We start from the raw sequence: 15,870 nt of genomic DNA, 5'->3' as shown, positions 1-15,870 counted from the left end.
AGCCAGTGTCAAACATCATACACATAAGTAATAGCTTGAGGAAATTATGAAAATTACAGTAGTCTGAAAAAGTTTGTCAGGTATAGAGAAAATGCCGCATAGCAGAATGCTTTTAAAAATAGAAGTTTAAATAGTTGATTTTTGTCAATTACCAAAATTAAGAAAATGAACAATAGAGAAAACTAATTGAAATCAATATTTGGGGTGACTGGTCTTTCAAAAAGGACTCCTGGAAGTGAAGATAAAGCCCTGACAGAGTCTTGAGCACAACATCATTGAGTCTGTCTGCAGTGGTGTAACTAGGAATGGCTGGGCCACAAGGGAATGGCTGGGCCCCTGACCACGACTGACATCCTCCCCCCCTCCACAACCACACTCCTTTATACACTATTATGCCCCATAGTGGCCCCTGCACACACTAATATGCCCCATTGTGGACCACCCATCAACAATTATTATAATTCAATATGATTCAGTATAACAATTATTATACTCTGGGGTCTTTTCAGGCCCTAGAGTATAATGATTGGAGACCCAGGGGAGGATACAAACATTAAAAACAATGTTAATTACCTTTCCTGGGCTCCGTCACACTCACCGTTGAGCCCAGGACCACATAATGACACAGGACCGACCCACGTGATGTCTGGGACGTCACCAAACAGGTCCGAAGTCTGCCGGAGCGCAGGAGAGGTAAGTAACAGTGTTTTTATTTTCCCTCCGAAAAGACCTCAGAGAATAATGATAGCAGTATGGCTTACCGATCCCCACTCCTGCTCACAGCTGACTCCCCTTTTGGTAAGTAAATAGGGCCCTTTACATATTGGGGTTACTCCAGCAGGTAACGGTCTATTAAAAAAAAAAAAAAACATCATGGGTTTGCTGGGCCCCCTAATCTCCTGGGCCCTTTGGCAGCCACTACCGCTGCTAAACCCATAGTTACACCACTGTCTGTCTGGGATTACATGAAGTGACAGATGGATATTAGCAAATCGACATCCACAGATCTGTGCTTGGTACTCCAAGATGTTTGGAATAACCTTCCTGCTGAATTCCTTCAATAACTGTGTGTAAGTATACCTAGAAGAATTGAAGCTGTGTTGAAGGTAAAGGGTGGTCACGCCAAATATTGATCTGATTTAGTTTTCTATTTTGTTTATTCACTTAATGTTAATGGAAAAATAGGATTCTAATGATAAAATTCCTTTAAAGGGATCCTATCATTAGAATCCTTTTTTCTAACTAACACGTAGGAATAGCCTTAAGACTATTCTTCTCCTACCTTTAGATGTCTTCTCTGCGCTGCCGTTTGGTAGATATTTCGTTTTCCGTCTTTATGCAAATGAGTCCTCTCGCAGCACTGGGGCCGTCCCCAGCGCTGCGAGAGAACTCTCCAGCGCCGACTCCATCTTCTTCAGGAATCGACCTCTACGTGTCATCTTCCGGCCTGGCTTTCAATCTTCTACGCTCTGCCTGAGGCCCGCTGTCAGAGCCAATTGCTCATGTGTAGAAGATTGAAAGCCAGGCCGGAAGACGACGCGTAGAGGCCAGTTCCTGAAGTGGATGGAGGTGGCACTGGAGAGTTCTCTCGCAGCATTGGGGACGCCCCCAGTGTTGCGAGAGAACTCATTTGCATAAAGATGGAAAACGTAATATCTACCAAACGGCGGTGTGGAGAAGACATCTAAAGGTAGGAGATAGTCCTACATGCTAGTTAGAAAAAAAGGGATTCTAATGATAGGATCCCTTTAATAACCAAGTATATGAACAAGCAGTATACAGCTATATTCATCTGATCCATATCTATAAAACAGTTACAAGTTTTTGGTTACATACCTGTCTACTACAGTTTTGGCAGCTTGCAGGAACCTTGCATGATCATTTTCTTTAAGGAGATGGTCGGCCTGGTTAATGAGCACTGTCGATCGCTCAAGTCTTTGCCGGCAGTTGGCGATTTGCTGAGCCAGCTTCCTTAACTTCATTACCTTAGAGACATATTGAAAAGAACAAATACCACTTTTAGCTCTTCTGAGCAATATATTCCATATAAGCAGTGTTTCGACAACTTTACATTAGAAAATAGGGAAAAATGTGCCCCTCAATAACTGATACAACGGGAAGATTCAAGAACAATGGAAAAGCTTTTGTTTCCATGTTTTTTGACTGAGAATCGAGTTTAGCAACTTGGGCTGTAACAAAGACCTAACAAAGTGGGTCCATGTTCCTTTTGGAAGAGTTATTCTGGCTTGGCTATATTCCCAGATTATTCAATTAGGTTAAAAAAAAAAACCCAACATTAATATATAGTATTCAAAACTATTCATCAAATACCTCGCTTCCATAGGAATGCGTGGAAACGGCCGAACACCAAGAGGTTAAGCGCTGTGAAGATTTGCCGGACGCTAACACGCATTCCTATGGGAGTGAGGTATTCATATCTACTATTCGCTCTATCTAAATCTATAATCTATGAATCTATAGTGAAAAGGAAGTCTTGTATACGAGCGTGGGAGGTTCTGATAATAGAGGATGTAAGTGTTAGGTCATTGAGTGAACGGAGAGTACGGGTTGGGCGGTAGACAGAGATGAGGGAGGAAATGTAGGGAGGTGTAGCATTATGGAGAGACTTGTGGATGAGGGTGATAACTTTATATTTTATTCTATAATGAATAGGCAGCCAATGTAGCGACCGGAATCTGTTCCTTTTGGAATAGAAATACTAATTTGGCAATTAAATCCGCATCATGATATTAGACTTTTTAACTGAGTCATGCATGATATTAAGGATGCTGCCCTCTAGAGGGCGGCGTACAGAGTGCACTGTTCTCCTAATTACATCCTGGAGAATAGATTTGCATATTTTTTTACCCAGAATCCCTAGCGGAGCAGGAATGACTTGTAAGTTTCCGTACTGCCTATGTAGCCACACACTCTCCCTAATGTGTACGATTATCCCCTGACCCTAGTGCTACTTCCTACATAATTCTATATGCTTCCAGTTTCTTATAGAGACATACAGAGGATCTAGAGATGATAGTCCTGGAGGAGTTTCTAACATGTATAAAGATTTAGCTTCACTGACTATATGATCCAAGAAATGGAAGCTTCATTTTCAAGTTCATCATTTTTCAATAATTCTATTCTAAAATAAAATGCTGCACTCTGTGAGGGGGAACCCTCTATATGAGTATTATACTGCCAGTAATAATAATTATACATTTTATTTATATAGCACCAACATATTTCACAGCGCTGTACAATTTGTAGGGTTCTAGTACAGACAAAAAAGATACATTACGAAGAAATAGTCACTTCACACAATGGGACTGAGGGCCCTGCTCGCAAGAGCTTACAATCTATGAGGTAGAGGGGGTGACACAAGAGGTAGCAGGGGCGGCATTGCTTATACAAGGGGTCAGAAAATTTTGTAATAGAGGTTACTGTCATTACACAAACATAAAACTGTACGAGCCGACGCCAGTTGTCCAGATGGTGCCTGGACATATAAAGTTAGCCTGAAAGGGCATCATATCGTGTGAGGTAATGTGGGATCGTGAAAAGATGAGGGATTCTAATTGTGATAAGGAAGGGTTTACATTAGGAATTGTGATAGACCTGTCTGAAAAGATGTGTCTTTTGTTTGCGCTTCAAGCTGTAGAAATTGGGAGTTAATCTGATTGTCCGGGGTAGAGCATTCCAGAGAAGTGGTGCAGCACGGGAGAAGTCTTGTATACGAGCGTGGGAGGTTCTGATAATAGAGGATGTAAGTGTTAGGTCATTGAGTGAGCGGAGAGCACGGGTTGGGCGGTAGACAGAGATGAGGGAGGAAATGTATGGAGGTGCGGCATTATGGAGAGCCTTGTGGATGAGAGTGATAACTTTATATTGTATTTTGTAATGAATAGGCAGCCAATGTAGTGACCAGCACAGACTGGAGGCATCGCTGTAGCATCTACACTGATAGTATGTTACTGAAGACTTCAGAAGAGAGCTATCTAGGGGCGCTGATATCAGAAGGGTAGCAAGTATTCGTGGCTGTATAGCTAGAGGTATAACTAGTAGACATAGTGAGAGACTGCTGGATAAAGTGCTGGTGTGGCCACATTCGGAATACTGTGACAAATTCTGGAAAACTCAGCTACAAAAAGACACACATGAAATGGAAAGGATGCCTTACAAAATGGATGGATGAGTTACAAAAATGGTGCAGGGTCTTAAAAACTTATTAGGATAAATTTTAAAGAACTTAATCTGCCTAGCCTGTATGATGGAGGAGAATGAACGACCTGATGGGAACCTTTATGACTGAATATTTTGTTATTAACCTGTTCAAACATATGACACATGCACATAAAGTTAAGAAATGGTGGAGGTACGCCAAATCAGATACAGAGTGGCATACACATAACTCATATTATTACACAAATGCACACTAACACAGCCTATCATGATTGTGAATTACCTCTAGAAACCCAAACCACAAATACCGGGGAACCCCTGAAATGGGGGTGTTGTCTAAGGACTTAAGCTCTTCCTTAAGCATTTATCTGCCAAGTTCAGAAAGGGATGTGCTAGATTTCTTTTTTTTTTCAACTGTAATTTGTATTGAAGCTTTTTACAATAACATTTACACCGACAAAAGGAAAGACTGTGCTGTGGATAGGTTCAGAGATGTGTCACAAAGAGCATTGGGTATAATGCAGAAATTTCCCTCTAGAGGGGAGAAACTCCCAGAACTGCCACCAGTTGTGTAATATTTTACTAGGGCCTGACAGACATTGACAGCACCGAGACTGTTGGGTGAATTCTATGTAACTTGACTGCAGTCAAGATTTTGTTATTTAGTTAAGTAGATGCAGAGTAGAGATGAGCGAGTAGTATTCGATCGAGTAGGTATTCGATTGAATACTACGGTATTTGAAATACTCATACTCGATCGAGTACTACTCGCTATTCGAATGTAAAAGTTCGATGCAGAACCAGCATTGATTGGCCGAATGCTATACAGTCGGCCAATCAACGCTGCTTCTGCTCCTACCTTTAGAAGTCTTCTCCGTGCAGCTTCCCCGCGGCGTCTTCCGGCTCTGAATTCACTCTGCCAGGCATCGGGCCTGGGCAGAGCCAACTGCTCATGCCCGCTTGTAGTGTGGGCATGCGCAGTCGGCTCTGCCCAGGCCCAATGCCTGGCAGAGTGAATTCAGAGCTGGAAGATGCCGCGGGGACGCTGCAAGGAGGACTTCTCGGAGGATCCAGCCCGACCCTCACTCGTGGACTTGGTAAGTATAATTTGATCGAAAGTTGCCTACCCCTGAAACGAGCATTTTCCCCCCATAGACTATAATAGGGTTCGATATTCGATTCGAGTAGTCGAATATTGAGGGGCTACTCGAAACGAATATCGAACCTCAAACATTTTACTGTTCGCTCATCTCTAATGCAGAGCACTTGTGTTGGGGTCTAATGTTCTGATTCTGGCAGAAGTTTTTCTCCAGCCCTTACCATTCCCGAACAAATAGTGCAATTAGTTTCAGTAGTGTCAGGTGGGCGGTACCAAACGATCTTCTCCATCCCATCTCCATACCCACTTGACAGTAGAAAATCTAAGTAGTATATCGGGTGCTAAAACTAACAGAACCGATTGCTTAGGAACAGTGAGGGCTAGAGAAAATAATCCAACTGTGCCAAAATCAGTGGAGTGGTTCCTATTGAAGGAGAAGTAGAGTTGGAGGTGTAAGGTTCTCTTGAAAAGGAATTTCAGTTTTTTTTGTGAATTAGAGAAGATTTACAGATTCTGTCTGACCATGGATGTCAGCTATTTATCAAAGAGTTAGATTCAAAGTTGGTCTGTGAAAAATTAGAGTCTGGTTTTTACTTAAAATATTTGTGTTGTTTATATTTTTAATATTGGAAAAGTAAAATTTAAAGGATTTTTCCAGGACTTAAATGAGGATCAATTCTTAGGATATGTCATCCCATTGTCTTACGGTGGAAGTCCCTGCTGCACGTGATGTCTGAGGACACGTGAAGTCACTTCCTGTGATGTCTCAAGGTCACATGACCACTGAAGCCAATCAGAGGAGGGGATCCAGGATGTTACATCCACGCAGTAGTTTCACTTTGAGAACAAACCAGAGCAGCAAGCCCAGACCAAACTGGGAGGACGCTGGTGCATCGGGGACAGGTATGTTTTTTTTTTTTTACAATCCCTGGCGTATTTTAAAAACATATATTTTGCCCCAACAACCTCCTCAAAGAGGGCGTTTCATGTCATCGGGCATATGCGGTATTATATATCGTTACAAAGCCAACAGCTTTCCCGTTATGTGCCCCTGTTGAAGAGCTATCGGTGCCATTACCGTAGCTGTTCAGTGTCTGAAGGGCGTTTCTGACAGCCTGTGAGGAACGCCCCTCCTGAGAGTAGAGTCCATAGCGTCATGGCTGGGCGGTAAGGAACGCCGCCTCTGACAGTACAACGCTATGGACTCTACTCTCAGGAGGGGCGTTCCTCATAGACTGTCAGAAACGCCCTTCTGACACTGAACAGCTACGGTAATGGCACCGATAGCTCTTCAGCAGGGGAACATAACGGGAAGGCCGACAGTGCGCTGAATTCAGCGCGCTGTTGGCTTTCTAACGGTACATAATACCGCATGTGCCTGAGGACGTGAATGGTCCTCTTTAAGGATGCTTTCTTTCTTTATGCTACTTCTATTATTGAGTCCAAATATGGTTAAAGTTTTAAATTGTGATTTATATTACTACATTGCTTTCTTCCCTAAAATTAGATATTTGCTGTATATGTATTCCCCTGATACAAAAGAAGAGATTTACTCTTTCTTACACTTTCGATACATTCAGTAATGTGGAAACCTTGCTGCAGTATGATGAAAAACTTCCACTTTCCCATTATTGTAATATACTTGGGAAAGTTAACAAAGGACAAATGATTGCTATTGCAGCTAGTCATTGATAATAATTAAGGGGCCTCACACCTTGTGAAAGAGCTGTGCACAGTGAAGGGCTGGTAATTAGGATTTATTGATTTATTGACTGCCGTGTGGGTTGTGTTGTGGATAAGGAGAACCCACCTCTCTCCCTTTCACACTTAATTTCTATCAGGATTATTTCTACAATACTGAGAGCCGAGGCTTTCCACCAGTATTTGTAAGACAAAACTAGAAAAATTATAAGGAAACACTTGCACCTATTCAGTAGTCTGGAACCATTCCTCTTATTGTCTACAACTACTAATCAAAATACCGCTGTGTGAATGTGGCCGTAGACAAACATCATTTACTAAATTCAATATAAATTCAATATAAAAAATTCAATATAAAAAAACAGATGCAAAATTGTACAAAAACAGTGGGGTATATAATATAACAAAGAAGTGACAATAGGTCGAACATCCAGGGGCCTCACAATGGCTCAGTGGTTAGCATGGCTGCCTTGCAGCGCTGGAGTCCTTTTGTTCAAATCCCGCCAAGGGCATAAAACCATCTGCAAGGAGTTTGTATGTTCTCCCCGTGTTTGCATGGATTTCCGTCCCATATTCCAAAAAAAAGACATACTGATAGGGAAAAATGTACATAATGGAAATGGGTGTCAGACATGGTGGCATTAAGCTACTCAAATAGCACAATAATATTCATTTGTTTAATGATACTGGACACCAGGAGAGTTTGGATCCACCATCAGGATGCAAGATGTATTCTGACAGTCATAAGAAGATATTGCATCAATTTATATGGGGGCATAGCATAAGCCTGGTGGTGTAAGGCCTAAGAGGAAGACAGGTGCCGTACAATCATAGCAAAGCCTTTTATCTATAAGGCAAGTACATCAAGTACAGATTGTATCCCTAACATCCTTGCATAATTTGAGACCTCCGTATATATTTGGTTAGGACCATATACATTCATACTTTTCAGGAAGGTTTCCAAACAAAACCTGCCTTTACTAACGTGGGGGCAACAGACTTATTTGGCAATAAATTTGGCAATGGCGTAATTAAAATGATCTGCGCAATGCCGTAATTGTAATGATCTGCAGAATAAAGTTAGCATGTCATACCGTGTGGATTCCATAAAATTAAATCCTAAAAAACAATGTTGGAATTGTCCCCCCCATCTGATCATAAATATTAAAATGTATTCAATGAGTATGTGCATCACAAATGGCAGTAACAATGTTAGTGACATGATATTAGGATTAGTCACTACTTAAATGCATAAGGCACATGAAGTATTCACTAGTGATATTTACTTGTGATAATAATTAAAATGTAACGCATGGATTTCCATCCCATATTCCAAAAGACATACTGATACAAAAATTTTTTTAAAAAGTAACATTTTCAGAGAGGTTTTTTTTTTAAATTTTGAGTGTTTCAATCCCGCCTTTACTGCCCCAGTAGCTCATGTGATGATCTGGGGAGCCATCGTATATGACAGTCAGTCACCCATAGTAGTGATATGAGGGACACTAACAGCTCAGAGATATGTACAAGACATCCTGTGGCCACACGTGTGGACTCTCATGGCAAGGCTTCCACCTGGTATTTTTCAGCAGAATAATGCCCACTCACACGCCGCAGGAATGTGTTGGATAGGCCTCAACTGTCTTAGATGTAATTATTGGTTAGCCACAACCAGATGTCTATAAGACTTTACAAGTCCTAAGATGCAGCCAAACTGGCAACAAAAAAAGAAGCTTTTTCACAATGTGGGTTTTTAGCCTAAAAATAAAACTGCTTTTGTTGCCTATCTGCAAGAGCGCTATGGAAACTGTGGAAAATGGCTGCGATGGGCAATCTAGAAAGTTTTTTAGAAAGTTAGTCTTTCTCTTAATAATCCCAGCGTCATTGCAAAACAAAGGCCTCTTAGAAGGTGGAGCATGATGCATAAAGGGAGCAAATCTTTATTGTGTTATTTCACTGGAATTCTGTCTTCCTAACTACATCAGGGAAGGCAGGCTTGCACATTCCAGTGAGCGCCCTCTATTGGTTTGCAACACTGAGGCAGCAGCTGACTTCCTGATTACATCATGGAAGACAGATTTGCATATTCTTCCCATGTTACAGGCAGATAGCGATAGAAAGGATAGATAGGAGTGAGGGAGAATGTCTGCACTGCTGCAATACAGATACTGGACAGTTAACTCTTTCATTGCCAATTATCTAATTTTTGTCCGAATCGATTTTTGCAATAAATCAGTTTGATTTGTGTGTCACAATTTTTTTTTTTTTAAATTCTGTAAATTGTTCCTTCACCAACACAATGTTGATACGACATTTGTTTCCATTCAGGGAGAATCGGTGAGATAATCCAGGTTCTTTTCTGACTTCTAAGTATTGTTCTCATGGTCATAGAATGCTTTTCCATACCAAAAGATACTCTAGCCCTTTACGCTGATATTGGGCTATACTTTTTTGTTCTGAAATTCTGTAATTATCACACCATCTGCTCCCATAAAGGGATCCTTCTTGGTGACAATTTTATAAAGTCAATGCACCATAGTTTCCTCAAATTCAGTTGCCACTGTCACTTCTACAATGTTGGCATAATTCAAAAAAATAAAACAAATAATACCCCCATTGTTTCTTACAATACCAACACAATGTGCCTGTAGCATTTACAAGTCATTAACACAGGATAATTTTTATATATATATATATATATATATATATATATATATATATATATATATATATATATTAGAGATGAGCGAACACTAAAATGTTCGAGGTTCGAAATTCGATTCGAACAGCCGCTCACTGTTCGAGTGTTCGAATGGGTTTCGAACCCCATTATAGTCTATGGGGAACATAAACTCGTTAAGGGGGAAACCCAAATTCGTGTCTGGAGGGTCACCAAGTCCACTATGACACCCCAGGAAATGATACCAACACCCTGGAATGACACTGGGACAGCAGGGGAAGCATGTCTGGGGGCATAAAAGTCACTTTATTTCATGGAAATCCCTGTCAGTTTGCGATTTTCGCAAGCTAACTTTTCCCCATAGAAATGCATTGGCCAGTGCTGATTGGCCAGAGTACGGAACTCGACCAATCAGCGCTGGCTCTGCTGGAGGAGGCGGAGTCTAAGATAGCTCCACACCAGTCTCCATTCAGGTCCGACCTTAGACTCCGCCTCCTCCGGCAGAGCCAGCGCTGATTGGCCGAAGGCTGGCCAATGCATTCCTATGCGAATGCAGACTTAGCAGTGCTGAGTCAGTTTTGCTCAACTACACATCTGATGCACACTCGGCACTGCTACATCAGATGTAGCAATCTGATGTAGCAGAGCCGAGGGTGCACTAGAACCCCTGTGCAAACTCAGTTCACGCTAATAGAATGCATTGGCCAGCGCTGATTGGCCAATGCATTCTATTAGCCCGATGAAGTAGAGCTGAATGTGTGTGCTAAGCACACACATTCAGCACTGCTTCATCACGCCAATACAATGCATTAGCCAGTGCTGATTGGCCAGAGTACGGAATTCGGCCAATCAGCGCTGGCTCTGCTGGAGGAGGCGGAGTCTAAGGTCGGACCTGAATGGAGACTGGTGTGGAGCGATCTTAGACTCCGCCTCCTCCAGCAGAGCCAGCGCTGATTGGCCGAATTCCGTACTCTGGCCAATCAGCGCTGGCCAATGCATTCTATTAGCTTGATGAAGCAGAGTGTGCACAAGGGTTCAAGCGCACCCTCGGCTCTGATGTAGCAGAGCTGAGGCTGCACAAGGGTTCAAGCGCACCCTCGGCTCTGATGTAGGAGAGCCGAGGGTGCACTTGAACCCTTGTGCACCCTCAGCTCTGCTACATCAGAGCCGAGGGTGCGCTTGAACCCTTGTGCACACTCTGCTTCATCAAGCTAATAGAATGCATTGGCCAGCGCTGATTGGCCAATGTATTCTATTAGCCTGATGAAGTAGAGCTGAATGTGTGTGCTAAGCACACACATTCAGCTCTACTTCATCGGGCTAATAGAATGCATTGGCCAGCGCTGATTGGCCAGAGTACGGAACTCGACCAATCAGCGCTGGCTCTGCTGGAGGAGGCGGAGTCTAAGATCGCTCCACACCAGTCTCCATTCAGGTCCGACCTTAGACTCCGCCTCCTCCAGCAGAGCCAGCGCTGATTGGCCGAATTCCGTACTCTGGCCAATCAGCACTGGCTAATGCATTGTATTGGCGTGATGAAGCAGTGCTGAATGTGTGTGCTTAGCACACACATTCAGCTCTACTTCATCGGGCTAATAGAATGCATTGGCCAATCAGCGCTGGCCAATGCATTCTATTAGCGTGAACTGAGTTTGCACAGGGGTTCTAGTGCACCCTCGGCTCTGCTACATCAGATTGCTACATCTGATGTAGCAGTGCCGAGTGTGCATCAGATGTGTAGTTGAGCAAAACTGACTCAGCACTGCTAAGTCTGCATTCGCATAGGAATGCATTGGCCAGCCTTCGGCCAATCAGCGCTGGCTCTGCCGGAGGAGGCGGAGTCTAAGGTCGGACCTGAATGGAGACTGGTGTGGAGCGATCTTAGACTCCGCCTCCTCCAGCAGAGCCAGCGCTGATTGGTCGAGTTCCGTACTCTGGCCAATCAGCGCTGGCCAATGCATTCTATTAGCCCGATGAAGTAGAGCTGAATGTGTGTGCTTAGCACACACATTCAGCTCTACTTCATCAGGCTAATAGAATACATTGGCCAATCAGCGCTGGCCAATGCATTCTATTAGCTTGATGAAGCAGAGTGTGCACAAGGGTTCAAGCGCACCCTCGGCTCTGATGTAGCAGAGCTGAGGGTGCACAAGGGTTCAAGTGCACCCTCGGCTCTCCTACATCAGAGCCGAGGGTGCGCTTGAACCCTTGTGCAGCCTCGGCTCTGCTACATCAGAGCCGAGGGTGCGCTTGAACCCTTGTGCACACTCTGCTTCATCAAGCTAATAGAATGCATTGGCCAGCACTGATTGGCCAGAGTACGGAATTCGGCCAATCAGCGCTGGCCAATGCATCCCTATGGGAAAAAGTTTATCTCACAAAAATCACAATTACACACCCGATAGAGCCCCAAAAAGTTATTTTTAATAACATTCCCCCCTAAATAAAGGTTATCCCTAGCTATCCCTGCCTGTACAGCTATCCCTGTCTCATAGTCACAAAGTTCACATTCTCATATGACCCGGATTTGAAATCCACTATTCGTCTAAAAAGGAGGTCACCTGATTTCGGCAGCCAATGACTTTTTCCAATTTTTTTCAATGCCCCCGGTGTCGTAGTTCCTGTCCCACCTCCCCTGCGCTGTTATTGGTGCAAAAAAGGCGCCAGGGAAGGTGGGAGGGGAATCGAATTTTGGCGCACTTTACCACGTGATGTTCGATTCGATTCGAACATGGCGAACACCCTGATATCCGATCGAACATATGTTCGATAGAACACTGTTCGCTCATCTCTAATATATATATATATATATATATATATATATATATATATATATATATACTGTATATATATCCATTGCTCTTTGCAATCGAATTGTCTATAAAAAAAAAAAAAAAAAAAACTACAGCCAAGTACCTTTTTACCAAAAATGGAGTAATTGTTGGATCACTTACACCCTGGACAACTTCCAATCTATCTGGTCTCCCTGGGATGCTCACTGTGCGCTACGTGGCCTTTGATCTTGGACCTTCTTCCCTACTTCCTTCCCCCTCCTACTGTTTCTGTTTGTCTGTCCTCCTTCCCCTTCTGTTATTTTGATGTTATGCTGTATGCCATTTTTGGTTTTCCTCTTCTTGGGGTTTGGCGGTGTAGCCTTTCCCTCATGTTCTTGGCTTTTATTTGCCTTGATCTTTGTTTGTAATGTTTTACATGTTTAAAAACTCAATAAAAAAAATTACAGTTGAAAAAAATGCTTAAAAGAAAGTGGCAGTACAACTAGGAGGTTGTATCCATAGCTTACTGATCATGGGTACATTAAGGTCCCCATCCCTGTCAGCTCTGTGACCAAGGCACAATTTAGGGGAGGATTGTTCCCATGACAATCAGGAGCCTTTTGAGCTCTATGCAGCGTGTAATAGAAGTGGCAATATATTGCAATGTATTAACCTCAACACCGCTGGGGTTTAAGACCCCGTGTGGTTCTAATAAATACAGTATTAGAAATATATATAAACAAAATAAAAAATAAAAAGAATTAAAAATTAAAATCCCCACTTTCCCTAGAATATTAGAAAATTACTGTGAAACACATATTAAGTATCCCTGTGTTCGAAAATGAACACGTGAAGAATTTTTTTTGCAAAGTTTTGGATTTGGGTTAAGGAGTTAAAATGTAAATGAACTATATAAATTTGGTATCCCTAAATTGTACCAATATATAGAATACAGGTGATATGTCATTGTGGATGTACAGTGAATACGGTAGAAACGAAGTCCATAAGAAATTTGCACAAATGCACTTTTTTCCAATTCCACCCCATTCCAAATATTTGGGGTTTTTTAGCTTCCCGGTAAATTATACAGAATAATAAATTGTACCATTATGAAAAAGCAATTTGTCCAACAAACTTTATGCTCTCACATGGCTATGTGGATAGAAAAATGACAATTTCATGGGGTTTGGAAGGCAGGGAGTCAAAAGTGAAAACATGCCTCCGACGGGAAGGGTGTTACATACTTAAAAATGTTGAATAAAGACACAGGTCCATGAAGTTCATCTTTAAAGGGGTTGTCCCATCACAAGAATCCTATCTATACTGCTTGTTAATGTGGATGTAAGACTTTTCCTAAATACATTGCTTCAGCAAAACTGCTTTGTTTGTCCACTATCTTACTTTATTCAATTCATTGTTGACACAGCCCTTGACTTATCTGCTCAAAAGTCAAGTGATGTATCTGCTGCTCTCAGGGGGGAGGGAGGAGGGGCTAAGTGCACGGGAGCGAGCCTGTGTTTCTAGCTATTCCTGTGTCTGACCTAGCTTCCTGCTATCAGATAGTGGAGAGGAGTTGCTTTCATTTCTGAACTCGTCTTCTGTTCTCCCAGTTATCAGGCTAGCTAATTCAATTGTGTTCATTATGGCAGAGACAGGCAGTCTCTGTATGTAACACAGAATGGAGTTGCTCCTACCTGTACTTCATAGTCCAATATTGGGCATATAGTGTTTAAGGACCTTTGATGACATCACAGGCCCTTCAGCCGCCCCATAGGATCACACTATGTGGTGGGCGGAGCTACACACTAATTTGGGGGTGGAGTTAAATGGCAGGTTGCATGTGAAACCCCGCCCACCAAATGATGCAATAAACCAGGAAGAATGAAGATTTTACAGCAATGAAGACTGGTGAGTATGCGACGTGGGAATACCCCTTTAAACTCTACAGGGATGATTCAGAAGAAGGCAAAAATCCCTATGAGGTAGCATCTCATGATAAGAATGTCAAGAGCTGGACTGGAGCTGGACGGAGGCTGCCGGCCTGCTCCACTATCTGCACCAGAATCTCTGCAATAGACTGTGGGGGTTGCCAGTCTCCTCCTGGGACCAGAATCCAGACTTCTGGGGTCAGGCGGCGAGCTGGAGACTATGTAGGTCTGATTCTGGCTCCTGCTTGCTGATGGTTATTCAGATTCCCTGGCATTAGCTCACCTTGCGTTCCTGTTTGCCCCTGACCTGCTTTCCAGCCTCCTACTGTGTATCTGCTATTTGCCTCTCGTGTATGACCCTGCTTGCCTTCCAGACTTCATCTCCTTGACCTGTGACTCTGCACCTTGTAATCTCCAGTGTATGACCCAGTTTGTCTGACAGCATCTGAATGGCTGCAGTTCTAGGTCCCAAATTCACCAGTCCATCTCCACCATCAGGAGCTCTTGTGAAGACCTCTGGGGCCTAGTTCTGCTCTGGTTTGGAGGCCGTTGGATGCTCAGCGCTCTTTTGCCTCAGTGTCAGTGCTGCACCTCCCATGAGGCGACCTGAAGCGACCGCTTCAGGCGGCGCTATGCCAGGGCCACGAGGAGGGTGGCATTTTTGCTGACCTAAGCCAGTCCAGGTCAAGCTGCCCTGGATTGGCTTAGGGTCACCGTCACTGAGCAGTAGATTGGGGAGGCCGCTGGAGCAGCGCTGCTCCAGTGGCCACCCCTCATGCTCAGGCGGAGAGCAGGTCCTCTCCCTGCCTGCTCTCTGCCTGGTAAAGACGCTTGCTCCGCTCGGCCCCACCCCCTCCACTCCGCCCCCTCCTCCGGGGGAAGGAGGGGGGGCGGCTTTCTGACATCCACTTCTGGCGGCAGAAAGCCATGGCTCACCCCTGCTCAGTGTGCAGGGGTGCCTGGTTGCCTGGGACTAACTGTTCGTTCTATGCTGTATTTGGTTTCTAACAAATAGAGATGTCCTTTGTACTCTCTCTAGCTCTCCTATATCCTTTATAGAATATGAAGCCCAAAAATAAAATTCCATATTCGACATAGACTTCTAGAGAGGAAATATTACACTGATAGCTGGCAGAAGAGTCATCGAAAATTGATCTAACGTCAGCTTTGAACCTATCCAATGATTTCCACGCCACACCACTAACACTCTGTGATATGTGTTCTTACTTTTGTTTCTTTGATCTTCACTGCAATCATTTGCTTTCGCCTCTGTATAATGTCCATAAGTTCATCACATTCCTCATTGAGCTTCGCCTCATGCATGCTGGTATTAACCTGCGAGAAGACATGAAATACAAAGTTTTAGCCTGGACACCATCTACTTATTGCAAATGTGAAAGCAATTTGGTAGAATAATAATGACATGTTTAATAGGTTAAGTGGGTTAAGGGGAAAGCACTATGAAGTGACATGTTTAATTCCCCATTAGTAGTGTGCAGCAGCCTCTCT

General features: G+C 43.3%; 1 protein-coding gene across 1 annotated transcript in view; it reads right to left on the bottom strand.

The window, feature by feature from the left end:
• The window catches only part of MID2 (midline 2), a 213,923-nt gene that overhangs the window by 87,866 nt on the left and 110,187 nt on the right, over positions 1-15,870 (bottom strand). The window contains exons 4-5 of the mRNA XM_075259369.1: positions 15,589-15,696; positions 1,837-1,985 (exon numbers count right to left, since the gene is read on the bottom strand). Coding sequence (XP_075115470.1) covers positions 1,837-1,985; positions 15,589-15,696 — 257 coding nt within the window. The remainder of the gene's footprint in view (positions 1-1,836; positions 1,986-15,588; positions 15,697-15,870) is intronic.

The sequence above is a fragment of the Leptodactylus fuscus genome, chromosome 11, assembly GCF_031893055.1.
Source record: "Leptodactylus fuscus isolate aLepFus1 chromosome 11, aLepFus1.hap2, whole genome shotgun sequence".
NCBI classification, from domain to species: Eukaryota; Metazoa; Chordata; class Amphibia; order Anura; family Leptodactylidae; genus Leptodactylus; species Leptodactylus fuscus.
The sequence above is the reverse complement of the archived record's forward strand: the minus strand, read 5'-3'. Positions and strand labels throughout refer to the sequence as shown.